This window comes from Neurospora tetrasperma, assembly GCF_000213175.1.
Source record: "Neurospora tetrasperma FGSC 2508 unplaced genomic scaffold NEUTE1scaffold_3, whole genome shotgun sequence".
NCBI classification, from domain to species: domain Eukaryota; kingdom Fungi; phylum Ascomycota; class Sordariomycetes; order Sordariales; family Sordariaceae; genus Neurospora; species Neurospora tetrasperma.
The window spans coordinates 3,720,915-3,734,201 of record NW_009799101.1 but is presented as its reverse complement, the minus strand read 5'-3'; the positions used below and the strand labels follow the sequence as shown (position 1 = coordinate 3,734,201).

Below are 13,287 nucleotides of genomic sequence, written 5' to 3'. Positions count from 1 at the left end.
ATAGTCCGTCCGACTGCTTCAGGTATTCGCACTCGCACTAAAACTCCTACTCAGCCTATGCCCAACGATATCCGGCCTGGGCCCGCCAATGGCTTCAATAGAGCCAGGTCCCACAGCAGCATGTGCAGTGACCGGCCTCCTATTCTCTAAATCTTCACTACGCTCAGCTTCTTCTTCCGCGACCTCTTGAAGGGCCCGGTCGCTGTTCAAGATATCGTCGCGGGGAGCCGAAGTGGGACCGGGACTAGGCTGTGATTGACCCCCACGGTCCTTGAGTCTGTTGGAGATGGCACTGAGCTTATCTCTCAAGTATCCCGCCTTCCTCTGCGTCGCCTCTGAGCTCTCCTTGTCGTCTTTCAGCACCGTGTTGGACTGTCGCAGCATCGACACACCGCTGCTGGTGCCAGGTCGGGATATGGTTTCCCCATCGCCGTTGGAAGCGGGACTGGCGCCGGATGTTCCTCCACCACTGCTACCGAACAGTCTGGACCCGGCACTGGTTGCAGGCCGGAGCAGGCTAAACGCACCCCGATGCGGTTGGTTGCCATCCATACCCGGCGGTAGGATAGGTGTCGGCGGGGTCATGGTGAAGCCGACGGCTGGTGGCCCAGATGCAATCGACTGGGCACTGCTACTAGTACCAGCCGTGGCGGTGGTCTGCGGCACGAGTGGTGATCGCTGCGAGGAAGCAATGCTAGAGCTCCGGCTCTCCGAGCTGGGGACCACCGATACTGTTTGCGAGCGTGCAATCGACCGCGGCGGCGAGCGAGAAAAGTCCACGATGGAGGCGTTGTATATCGAAGACGAGTCATCCCCGCTGTTGTCGCGTGATTCTGAGAGAATAGGAGCTAGTAGAACTGAGCTTGTGGCGAGTTCGCGAAGCTTGGATTGCTGTGCAGTGTTGGGCCGGTGTTTGGAGAACTTGTTGCCAATAATGGCGCCCGTGTGGCTGATGAGGGCTTTGATGATGCGATTCTTGAGATTGAGGGCCAGGTCAAGGTTGGACCATGTCTTGTTCTGGTATTCGATGGTGGGTAGCCTGAACACAAAGTTGTGCACGTCCTCCAGGTTACGGTCTCCCTTGCCCTTGTAGCTCAGGCAGAGTACCACCGATGGCATCTTGATGTAGGCAAAGGTCATGTAATTGGAGGCCCGGTCAATCATCTTGGTTAGATCGTCCGACTTCTTCCTCTTCTCCACGTCCGCGGCCGTCTTGCGCAGCATGAAGCGAGTTCCCTTCTTCGTCTCCGGATTGGAGCTGCCATCCTTGGATGACAAGCCCGTGGATGTCCTACCAACGCTAGGTCGTGGAGTGCTCGGACGAAGTGATGACTCGTCAGAAGGTGGTTTCTTAGACACCGTCTTGAACCCAGTACCGACAGACCGGAAGAGTCTGAAGGAGCTTCCTTCTCCAGTGTGAATGCTCAAGGCCTTGTTGTTTTTGCTAGGTGTGGCTTCCGGATCGGATGTCAAGGTAGGGCGCAGGCGCAATTCGAGAGAGCCCGCCCGTGTTGAGAAACCTCCCAACTCCCTATCACTGTCTGGTATCCCAACGGTTTCGAGAGACCCATCGTCTTCCGCATCCTCGTCATCCTCCGGCAAGGTCTGCTTGATGATGAAAGGAGACGTGTTCTTGGCGGCAGTGGCCTCGTCACCATCAATACCAGGGAAGACGTACTCGAACAACTTTTTACCGACCTCCCTCTCCAGCTGAATCTTGAGCGGGAAGAGAGCGACCTCGAAGTGATCCATGACAGGAATACCGGCGATGGCCTCGAGCATGTGGAAGTACACCCGAATCATTGGCTGAGAGGTAGGGTCAAAGCCACCACGGTGACCATCAACGTACGGCGCGACCATCACGGGGTAGATTGCGTCAGGAAGGAGGTTGAGACCAAGTATGCTTCCGACCTGAATCAAGTTCACGTGCGAGCCGTCCGAGTTGTCGGTACGGTCATACTCGACGTTCTTGAGCTGGAGTTCGACAAGCGGTTCGCTAGTGTCCCGGATGAGGTGCCACACAATCTCCTTTGCTGTGATGCTCCACCTCAGGAGTGGACTGCTTGTTGAGCTTTCGTACTTGCGTTGAGACGATGTGATGGCTTTCATCATGAAGAAAAGCTCATCCTCGCAAGCGGCCAAATCGCGTTCCAGTACCAGTCGATCTTTCCACCCTCTCTTATCCATGTACTTGCCATGGGTTTGGAAGTGGGTTTTGATATCTTCCAATTGCCGGACACGCTCTTGAAGTTTGATCACCATTTCAGGGGCACCTCTGAGGTCGCTAAAGTCCGAAGCAAGCATAATCTTCTCAAGCCTCTCGCTGCGCGTCTTCTCCAGAGGCTCACTGTACATCAACAGATCCACCACGATGACGTAGAATGCATAATACTGAGATGAGTTGCACAATGCGTGAGCCTGGGGGAATTCGATCCAGAGGTTGTCCATTCTGGATTCGGTGTTGTCTGCAGCCGCCCCGTCGTCATTGTCGGTTGCTTCGCTGGCGTTCACTTCGTCGTTATACTTCAATCGAAGCGTGTTGTAATTGTCATATCGTAACATAGCAGACGTCTTTTTGACAACGCGTTTGAAGCCAAAAGGATCTGTCTCAAAGTCGAACATGACCTCCATAGGAACCCAAGGCGGCCACGAAGACCCAGCGGGAGTCCCGTAAGTATTCCCCGAGTACATGGACACCAGCTGTGTCGAAAACCACTTCTGATGGGTGACGAAGAACTGTGTACTGTCCATGTTGACGAGGAAACGTCGCTGAACGAGACCACTGACAGTATCAAACAATCTGCTTTGGTCCATCACATCGACAATCTTCAGCTCCATGCCTTTAGCGGCAATGAGTACCACGTGTTTCTTGTTCTTGTCGCTCTGCAATTGAATCTGCGGCGCAATGACACGAATATGGTAGCTGCTTTGGGCCATGTACTCTTTGGCGATACCGCTGGCGAGGTCGGCCATGGATGGACTCCCAGGCCCTGCATCCTCGGCACTGGCGAATTTCTTGCCATCCTCCAAGATTTTGCGAATCCTATCCTCAATGTCTCCCTGGGTGTCCCTCTCTGCACCATTGACATTGGGACTACTTGCTGACGGAGTCGAGTTGCTTTCTTTTGCCACTTTGTTCTTGTTTTGCTCCTCAACGATGTCCAGAATGAACTTGACCGCCGGCCGCGACATATAGTAGACGAACCCTCGTCGTTGGCCAACCTGATGGATATAGCGTAGAATAATGTTTCGTAGGGTGTTGTTCCACTTCAATTGCAAGTTGTGGACGACGAAACGGTTCTTGAAATCGCTCGCAAACTCTGCTTCCGTGGGAGTTGACATTGAACCCCTAATGTCCGCTTTCGACTTTCGCGCTTCTGCCTTTGCCGATGAGGAAGATGACGAGTCCTCACTCTCAGCACAAAAGTGCGAGGTCTGCGTCATTTCCTTAAGCATGCCCTCCAGGAAAACCCTCTTCTCAACTAACACAGTTGTGTGTCTGGTCAAGGCCTCAAAGTCAGCCTTTAGATCCGGATCCTCGTCGCGAACCAGACGAAGCTCGATTTCACCCAAGTTGCGGTTGTGCGTCTCCATTTGTTTATCCAGTTGCTTCAACCGCTGGCGAATCAACTGAACCTGTATCCTTCTAGGATCATCATCCTGGCTCATGATGCACGAATGGGTTGGCTCCTGTCCGAAAGGGCTGCTTCGGTCCGGATCACCGTCAATGACACCGCCAATATCTGTCTGGCGGAAATAGGTGATGCGAGGCGCGAAAGCAAGTGGAAGAATCTTTGTGTCCGGGTTTGGTTCCGTGGGCAAAATCCAGTCGAGCTCAACAAAATCATCCATGTCAATCCACGTCAGGTCATTGTCAGGAATGGTGAATCGAGACAAGTCCGTGCCATCTTCCTCCTGATCGGTGACGAAGGTCGAAAGCGAGTGCTTTAGGAAGGCATCAGCGGTCGTGCCCCGAATTCTAGCGGAGACAGCGCGGATATCCGCAGAGACCAGATCCAGTTGACCTGCGTGAAGCTTCATGCTGCTTATTCTTGTCTGCGTTCCGCGCCCGCGGTCTCTGGTGTTGAATTCCTCCCGCCGCTGGTGCAGATCGAGCATGAAGCTATCAAGCCGAACCTTGATACCCGTTGCCGAGACCGCATTCTCGGAATAGTCTTCGACGTCCTTGTGCTTGTAGATGTGACTCAAGAACAGAGGCGCAAACATGATGTTATACTTGATAGTGGCCAAATGCCTGCCAAACTTTTTACTGTTCTTCTCCCTGTTAGGCCAAAGGGGACCTTGACGGACAGGAAGAGAGAGTGGGCCCGAAAATAACGACAACCAAGAAAAGAAATGGGTGAAGAAGCGCGGCGTGAGGTGAATAGCATTATAGCTACGTGATGGTGGAGGGTTGGATGCTGTCCATTCTCGATCGACTGGCGCGCGGATCGCAACTGAAAGATGAATATGCTGGCTGCGGAATCCACGGAAAGCATCGTAAGGAAGACCGTTTTGTGGCTTGGCATACTGCGGAGATTTCAGAACAACCTCGTAGTGAGGCTTGAACTCGAAGTTCCTATTGCCGTTTTCGATGGCCTGCTCAAAGACAAGACCAGCTAGCCATTGTACCTTCCCTGAAAGTTTCATGACCACCTTCTTGAAGGACGCAGTAGATTTATGTCTGCTCTCGCTTGCGATGCTTTCATTTTCTCCGTGACGACGACGACCTTCGCGGACTTGGTGACTATAGTCTGGAACCGCAAGAACACACTCTCCGCTGTCGACAGTCATGAACTTTTTAGGGTCGTCGTCAACGTTGATATTGAACCGTACGTCATTGCGCCAGCACATCAAGAACCCAGCACCATCGCCCGTAACTTCGTAAGGATCCCTGCTTCCCTTGAGTGCGAGGTGGACGTCGCCATTTCCCCTCCAAGTGACGCGGAAGCGGGAATGGAAGCTGAGCCTGATCTTGTCCCAGAAGCCTACCCTCTCCGAAGGATCGAGTTGTGGTTTGGTTAGAGATTCAATAGCCATCATCATATCTTGGACTGCAGGCTGATAAGAAGGTCCCCAAGTTATGCGAGTTGGGTTGGCAGTATGGACGTCGATATGCATGTCCGAAAACATCTTGACGGGCCCGATAGTCCTGCTGACGTCTATTGCGAAGCTGCCTTTATTTGGTTCAGACGAGTCATGGCTTTGCGGTGGTATCACCTGAATTCTGATTTTCCGAGTAGATTCGACGCCTCGGAACTCTTCGGCGATTACAAAATCCGTTTTGAGTGTCAGAGCGGGTAGGCGGGCAGATTGGTTCGACTTGGTGGCTGGCACATGGATGAAAGGTAGAGGATAGTCGCGGAGAGACACTCTTGCCTCTCCCATACTGATCTGTACGCTCAAGGGGACGAGCATTGTGTATTCCATGTTTTTCGGCATGCCCTTTCCGACCTTATGGAGGAAGTCGGGAAGGTCTCTAAGGGGAAAAGACGGCTTGTCGACCACGAAGTGAAGGTCGTCGACAACTGCGGACATGAGGGCGTGCCGTAGGGGAACCTCTAGTATGTTCTCGCCCTCGCCCAGATCCTCTGCGATGGTCTCGTCGCTGCCCCAGTAATCCTGATGCAAGTCCTTCACCTCATCCCTGGCCGCAGCATACTGTCGGTCGATACGCCGTTTCCAGCTCCTTGCATTATGAAGATGGAGATTGTGCTTGGCCTGGCCGATGGAGATTTCTGTGTTGCCGGTAATGTTAAGTCGTCCCCCATCTGGGTCATACCTTGGTACACGACCCCGGAAGTGAGGGTCAGTGCCTAGCTGTTGACGACTATCAGTACTGTGACTCCTGACATGGCCACCGCCTCCTGGAGAAGCTCGTCCTCTTGGTGCAGCAGACCGCGTCCGTAGCTTGCTCGAATCGCGTGTCGCCTCTTCGTGGATTTTCTTGACCTTGATGCGGAAAGCTTCCTCCCGCGCCTGACGTTGTTTCTGCTCAACGCGAGCCGCACGGTAGATCATACCGAGTTTCCACTCGAAAGCACCATCTTCCAAATCAAACAGCAAAGTACGAGCCCGCAAGGAAACCTTGGGAACAGTTTTCGGACCTTCAGGGCCCTTATCGAGGATGTACTCATTGGTGCCGGTCTTGAACCGATGGTGAAGTTGCTTGGCGGATTTGATCACATTGACAACGTTGTCCGTGATCTTGTGGCCGACCATTTCATGTGGGACAGCGACTCGGATTGTGTCGCTGGCGATGTCAACCATGCGCTCATCGCGCACGCTTCCGTTGCTGAACTTCCGTCTCGACTCCCGATAGTCCACCCGTCCGTTCTTAATGCTGACGACCCTAGCCCAAACCTTGCGCATCCTGGGAGCCTCGGCAAATAACCTGATAAGCTTCGCCTGACAGAAAGGTGCAGACCACCGCTGGCGGCCCGCTTCCAAAGCGTAGATGTGGGCCATCAACGGGGGATCTGAAGGCAAGTCCGCCTTGATCTGGATCATTGTTACCTTGGCATCAATAGTGACAAATTCTCGGGCTGTTGTTGATTCGTCGTCCATCACGAGAGAATCAAAACCGCTATCGGCTGACAGGGGAGAAAGAAGACCTACCACCCGTCGTTGGGGTGATGCTTCCGTGGGAGTTGCCGGTTCTGCCGCTGTGGGCTTTCCGGGCCTTCCAAATGCCTTCAGCAGAACAGAGACAGCCAATGCGGCGGCGTAGTGGCGATATAGAGAATACTGAACAAGGAGCTTCTTCATATTAGCCTGGACATGGAAAACTGGGCCTTGGTTGTCGCTTAATGTTGAGAAGGCGAGCTCAAGCTTGGGCATGCTGAGGAAAGGCTCAATTCCAATATCATCTGATTCCACCATAAACGCCTCCAAGCCCCTCACATGGACCGCAACGCGGCGACCATCTCCTTCGTGATGGTGCTTCTTTCTGGGGGAGGTGGGTGCAAGTTTCATCAGCTCTGCTTCTGACGGTATTAAGCTGCGACTGCTTGCTCGCCGCCTGGAGGACCGTCGCTGCAGACCATCTATTCTCTGAGCACGATAGTCTATTGACCAAGATTCCAGCTCAATGGCGACGCCCCGGGCATCTTCTGATATCTCCTTATCTACCCCAGCCACTGCCAAGCTGAAATCCGAGCATTGGAATTGGAACTGAAGCAGCCATGCGGGTATGCCACGAAGAAAGTTAGACTTCTTGGGGGAGCTCTTCGGCATGACCAACTTGTCCGGCTTGACATCTGGGCGGAGCTGTCTCACAATGTGATGTAAGCCATCGCCAATTTCTCCGCGGACCAGCTTCAGTGCAAAGGTTTGGAGGTTTCCTTGCGCAACCACGTGGACATCGGGCGTAGCATTGAGCTGGACTTTCAAGTCGAATGCTTCTGTTATGAGGAGGTCGAATCTCTCACCAGAAGAAGTCTGGTAGTATAAATCGTGTGTTTGTATGCGCAAACTAGCAGCTAATGAATAGTGTAGCTCCTCAACTGCGGAATGGAAGGATTCAAGATCCAAAGACACTGATGAAATGGACGAAATTAGGAGGTCAAACTCATCAGGGCCGACACCTTTCTCGACTGGAGGAAGGGTTATGCGCAAAACGGGTTCGTGCATCGAGAACTTGATGTTAGCCTTGGGCAAAAGTCGCGAGATGAGCATGTGCGGTTGCCGGTTCTCTGTCTTCCTTTTAGGCTTCGGTCGCAAAATTGCCAGAAGTAACGGAAGATGCCTAGGGTTGAGATCGACGGACGGGGATGTTACGACGGAATTTGCAAAAAGCATGTTTGCATTTCGCTCTTCAGCAGTTCCCTCCTCGGCTAGCTCCACAGTCTTGGAGGGCAGGGTTGTTCTGACGGTGGTGGTGGCCATCGGGATATACATGAGTCTCTCGGGTTTCCCTTGCCCGTCGTCAATGCCAACCGAAATAGAGAGCGCGGCAGCCAACGCCTCGTGGGCAATGTCTTTGGAGGGGAAGTACATCCTATGCGCCGGAGATTTGGGATCGAGGCGGTGGAGGTCGATACCAACTTCCTTCATGGAAGCATTTAGTACCACAGGAGTCCCACCAGCCTTGACACTCTCGATTTTCTTGGTGAGGCCGATGAAACTGACGGCAAACTGGACCTCCTTTACGCCCCTGAGGACGGAGCTTACAAGCTCCTTTGAATCGGAGACGGTTTGCATTAACTCCCGGTTCGTACTCCCAGGAACGTCGATTTCCTGTATGACCTTTTCGACAAACTCATCAAGTGGTTTGGGTTGGACCCCGACGACCTGTTCGGCAAGTTCCTTGATCTTCTTATAAAGCAAGGCGCTGTGCTGCACATCGTCATAGGGAATGTGAAGACGGCCCAACTTGAGACCTACGGCGGCATCTCGGAGACCGTCTTGCGTTCCATATAGGAAACCATGAACATTGAAACTGGCCCCGTCGAGGATTTCGGTGGCCTGCCGCCCATGGGCAGTAAAAAGTACGCTTCGTATGGTGATGATCCACTCGGCCTGTCGTTGTTCTCCTGGCTGATCCGACCTGCTCTGGAGGAAGAAGCGGGCGCGATCTACCATCTTGTCTCGGGTGTCCACGGCAAGGGTAAAGCTTCCAATCTGTACGCTGCCAACATCGGTAACAGTAAGGGTCGAGCTGGTGGCGACGATATCGACCATATGCAGATAATCCAGGCTCCGATGCAGCCGTTTAATCTTCTCTTTCAACTTTGTCAACTGTTTCCAAGTCTTGCCCCGACCCTCCGCACTCGTATCGGCTTTGATGCCGGGCACCTGTGGCGGTGTTGGAAGCAGCGGCTCCGTCTCCCCCTTTTCTCCTGGCTTCGTGTTGTCGAAGGTGTCGCCCTGTGGTTTTCCTGTAACGTGCTTGGTCTTGCTCTTTTCTACTTCCTTGACATCCACGGTGACGGCCAACTCGTCCACCACTATACTGAGCCAAGTCGGTTGGGCAAATGTCGGACGATGGACATTGAGGCCCAGTCCGCGAATCTCGATCTTGATGCCATCTTTTGGTGTGTAGGCGAGTCGGCGGAGGGAGAAATAGCCAATGCGCTGGATCGAGAGGCCGGTAAGGATGCGAACAACGGCGAATATTATGAAGGAGGATAGGTATAGAAGGACGAAGATGCCGAAGATGAATGTGGGATTAAGCAGTGCCATTGTCGATGCAGCGCCAGGCGCGTAGCCGGCCTAGGATTCTTTCTTAGTCGCGCAATGTGTTGGTCAAGCATGCCATGTTCGAACGGTACGGAATCGGGTTAGGTTGGTTGACTATCGAGTGTCGAGCATGAAATGCGCCCGGCCGTGCCGCTGGCCGTAGAGGTAGTCAAGATAATGGAGATTTGGAGTTGTGATGTTACGGTACTGTCTGCCGTGCTGTCGTGCTGTACGGACAAAGTGGTTAGTGTAGCTGTTCGAATGGTAGACGGACAGGTACTCAAATCCGTAGGGTGACCGTCGAGTCGAAGACGTAATTACGGAGCTACGCTGTCGTTCGACTGCGACTGTGAAGGGAAGCTACCTGTACAAAGGTACCTGGCCCGGCTGAGGTACGTTACTCACTAAAACTTGGCAGTACTCCTTGAAGGGGGCGCGCACACTGTGAGGCTGCTTGATTCGAAGGGCAATGTTAATGATGGCTGGCTGAATGGGGGATAGATTGATGCTGCTGATACTGCCGGCGAAGAGCAACGTGGTGTTACAAAAGATGGACAGGCAGAATAGCAGGTGCTCGAGGATGGGTTCTGAGAACGGAAAAGGGAAAAAAAGAGACAGGCGTACGAATAGTAGTGTAAAGTGTCCCTGACTAGTTGAATCTGGTTGGCTTCCGGCTGGCTTGGGTTGACCTGCCCGAACTCAGGAGGGAAATTGACGAGATGGATCCCCACTTCATTCCACAGGCATTCCACAGCTTCCACCGATTCTACCGATTCCACCAAATCCACCGCGCTGTCCGGCTATGTATTGAGCCAGCCAAGTGAATTTCCGCGACTCCTGAATTCCACGGTCTTTTGCACTAGCGAATCGCCATTCGCCATTCCGCTCGCAATGAGGGACGATCCAATGAGTGGCAACCGACGAGGTGAGATGCCCTGAACTGATGACTGCAGCCCTGCCCTGGAGCTCCCGTCAAGCCCGCTGCCCGTCCCTTCCTTTATTTGCTTGACCGCCTGCTTGGGCTCGTTGGAATTGGATGGCGAGGGAGGCCTGGCCCGGAGGCGTGACAAGTTCCCGCTTTCAAATCGACGGAGAGCCGGGCGAGCCCACGTCGGGTCCGGGTCCCAGCACTGTGGGTGCCCCAAAGTGGAAGTCTCGATAGTGGGGCATTTGACGTTTCCGCCCGTTTGATAAAGGCAGCCACGGCATCTGTCTTCCTCAGCTTGTACATACTGCCATCTGCTACCGCCATTTTACCTCTGCCTATAGTACACTACTGTACAAATGTGCACAAATTCCCAGCTCGGATGAGCTGCCCGAATGTGACTTCAACCCATTTCCCACAGCTCCTCTCTGCGCTGCTCTCGTGCAAAGAATGCCCCGAATGCACGCGAGCACGCTTCAAGCAACAGACGAGATCTCTGCACTAAGCTTCTTTAGGCAAGGATGATGCCTGATGCTCCGCTGGAGTTGGAACCGCTTCCCGGAGGTTTTTCATCCATTGGAACACCAGGAATGTCACCTCTCTTTCATCAGGTCCCCTGCCCAGAGACAACCTTCATTGATTCGATACCTTTCTCCAATTCTATTTCGAGTGAGCCACCAGCCTCACGCCCACCGCACGACGACATCCCATGTATATACCCCTTTTCCTCATGATCGTCCGTATCCAATTCGTGCCACCAAGGAGCTTGACTCACTACTAAAAAGCTTAACTAAACTGACATCACATCCGCTGGGACTTTCGTGGTTTGTTGTTTCCTTACTTCGCTCTGATGAAACATCCGTTGCTGCTCGGTAAATATTGCTTGAAAAATCGTCTTTTTGGAAAGGTTCATTGCCTAAAGACCGGGGCTTCCTGGTTTGCTGCTCGAGCAAAACTCCATCCGTTTGCCGACGGGTTCGCTCATTTTTATATTGGAGCGTGATCCACTAAATAATTACACCTCGTTCGCTTCCCGCTTCACTCCCGCCAGATTCGAAGTGTAGTGTTGCTGGTCTAGTTCCGAAACCATCGTCAACGCACTGCGCGTACGCCATAAACATAATTGAAACATCGTAACGGAGGATGTCTATGCTCCTTGTGCACAAGGCGACTTACCCTACCTACCATATATGGGAGTATTCCGGGGAGTTCTAACCTATGTTGCAGAAGGTTACCTCGATGGAAATCCCCAAATGCCAAGAACCCCCCCCCCCCCCCCTGAAAGCTTGGACCACATAAACACGGGCACAGGATAAGGGGTTCGTGGAGAGAAAACATTCACGTCCTCTCGAAGCGTGCGAGAAATCTGAACCCGTGATTAGGACGTCGTCAAAAAGCTCAGCTGCTGTTGGGCATGGCTATGCGCCATCATAGCCGTTGGTTCTACAAACATCCTCAATGGTACAAAGCGCACCACGGTCAACTAGGGCTGCCTTTCGTTCTTGCGTAGTTCTTCGATCGAGTCATCCAAGACGGCAATTTCTGTCTCGACTCGCAGCAGCTTCTCCTCAAGTATCCTTTCCCAATCCTCATTAGTAATGCGGGTGATAGGGCTCCATTTCCCGTCAATAACTTTGCGGAACCAACTCTCAGACTGCTCTTTCGACTTGATTCTGTTCTGAAGAGCCGCGCCACCCAGGCCGAGCAGTGAAAAGACGACTGCACCCGGTAGGATGTTTCTCGGTCCGCCTGCCATATATGTTAGCTCGGTTGCCGCACCTCGGGATACCTCTACTGTTCAACTTACGAAGTAAGCCCGCCGTGGCTCCCGAAAATGCACCAGCAGAGCTAGTTGCTATGAGATTGTTGCTCGAAGGGGAAGAATCGGTGCCGTTTGCCAGAGAATTGAGAGCAAACTGACGAGCACCTGGAGAAGGTCAGTACTATGGATTACATGACATTGTACGCTCAAGGGCAGAGCATACGCACCCCAGAAACTGGAACTCAGGACGAACCACTGAATACCAGTTGTAGCTGCATATAATCCTGGGGGCGCTGAACGAATAATGCCGGCTGCAGCTCCGGTAAGGAGACCCAGAGTTCCTAAGCCCGCAGTGTCAGTCCATCGGCTGTAAGAAAAGTCAAGTAGCTTTGGGTTTTAACTCACCCACACCGACTCCAAGTTTCAATGCAGGGCCAAGGACTGGATTCGGCCGTTTGTAAGAGACGGAAGGAACCTGATCATCCATCTTTTCACTGGGCGTATCATCTGAAAGGGTTGGCATCTGTGCACTGTTTACGTTGTCACTCAACACCTTGTTGAGGACAGGAGACTCGATCCTCTTCATTTCCAGCTGTGGACGGGACCAGCTGTGGACGGGACTCCTCGAGTCCGTTTCTCTTTATAGTCTGATCTGCCGAGTGCTGTGAACCTCGGATGATGGCTTAAGCCTGTCAGATGCGCCCCGTGAACTAAACCATATAAAGAGTTGGGCTTTTCACTCAGAGTGCATTTGGTAAGGTACCTATTATTCTCTGGGTTATTAGGTCGTTACTTGAATCCAGCCTTGGTTTCCTCAACCATTTGGAAGGCGAGATGGGACTGGAGTTATACTATTTGACGGGCTTTCGTTAGAGAAGGGATCGGGAGGCCATGAGCAGCAACAGTGAAGTGGAAGGTACGGGGTAACGATAGCGGGGGAGCCCAGAATGACGGCCCGCAAAGAGGGGTGCGAAAGGAATGGAAGGTCGATGCGGGCAGCACCAAAAGCGGCACCAGGGCTCTCTGCGCTGCAAGAACACCACTGAATCCTTCTGCTAGCGCGCAACTTTAAAGTCCCGTCAAGAAGGTGGAGGTGCGTGAGTAGACTTGCGCTAAGCCACATGCGAACTAGCGCAGCCATTGCACCGCACGCACTTTCCCACATTCAACCCACCAGGCCACCAGCGCCCACGCCCCACGCAGCCCACCTGCCCACTCAATGCCGAGCAAAAAAATGTTAACCCTCCACTGGATTCCACCTTCTATCAAAAGACGAATTTTTTTGTCGTCCTGCCCGCAACGCCGAATCTCGAACCCACTTGGGAAATCACGACGGAACCAACGGCGACCCCCATCCTCGTCTACCATTCGTCCTTCCCTTCCACTTTGTCGGTACCACCAGCTGCGTCCTCTCAACGGT

The 13,287-nt window shown here is 53.0% G+C and overlaps 2 protein-coding genes across 2 annotated transcripts; both read right to left on the bottom strand.

The window, feature by feature from the left end:
- Window positions 1–18: 18 nt before the first annotated feature.
- On the bottom strand, window positions 19–9,183 carry NEUTE1DRAFT_122454 (uncharacterized protein; the record flags this gene model as incomplete). The annotated part of the gene is made up of 2 exons (XM_009852926.1): window positions 19–353; window positions 396–9,183. 2 exons carry the CDS (start codon window positions 9,181–9,183, stop codon window positions 19–21), a joined length of 9,123 nt encoding a protein of 3,040 aa, XP_009851228.1.
- A 2,405-nt stretch (window positions 9,184–11,588) lies between these two features.
- On the bottom strand, window positions 11,589–12,453 carry NEUTE1DRAFT_101041 (uncharacterized protein; the record flags this gene model as incomplete). The annotated part of the gene is made up of 4 exons (XM_009852925.1): window positions 11,589–11,854; window positions 11,913–12,032; window positions 12,095–12,208; window positions 12,273–12,453. 4 exons carry the CDS (start codon window positions 12,451–12,453, stop codon window positions 11,589–11,591), a joined length of 681 nt encoding a protein of 226 aa, XP_009851227.1.
- Window positions 12,454–13,287: the final 834 nt, after the last annotated feature.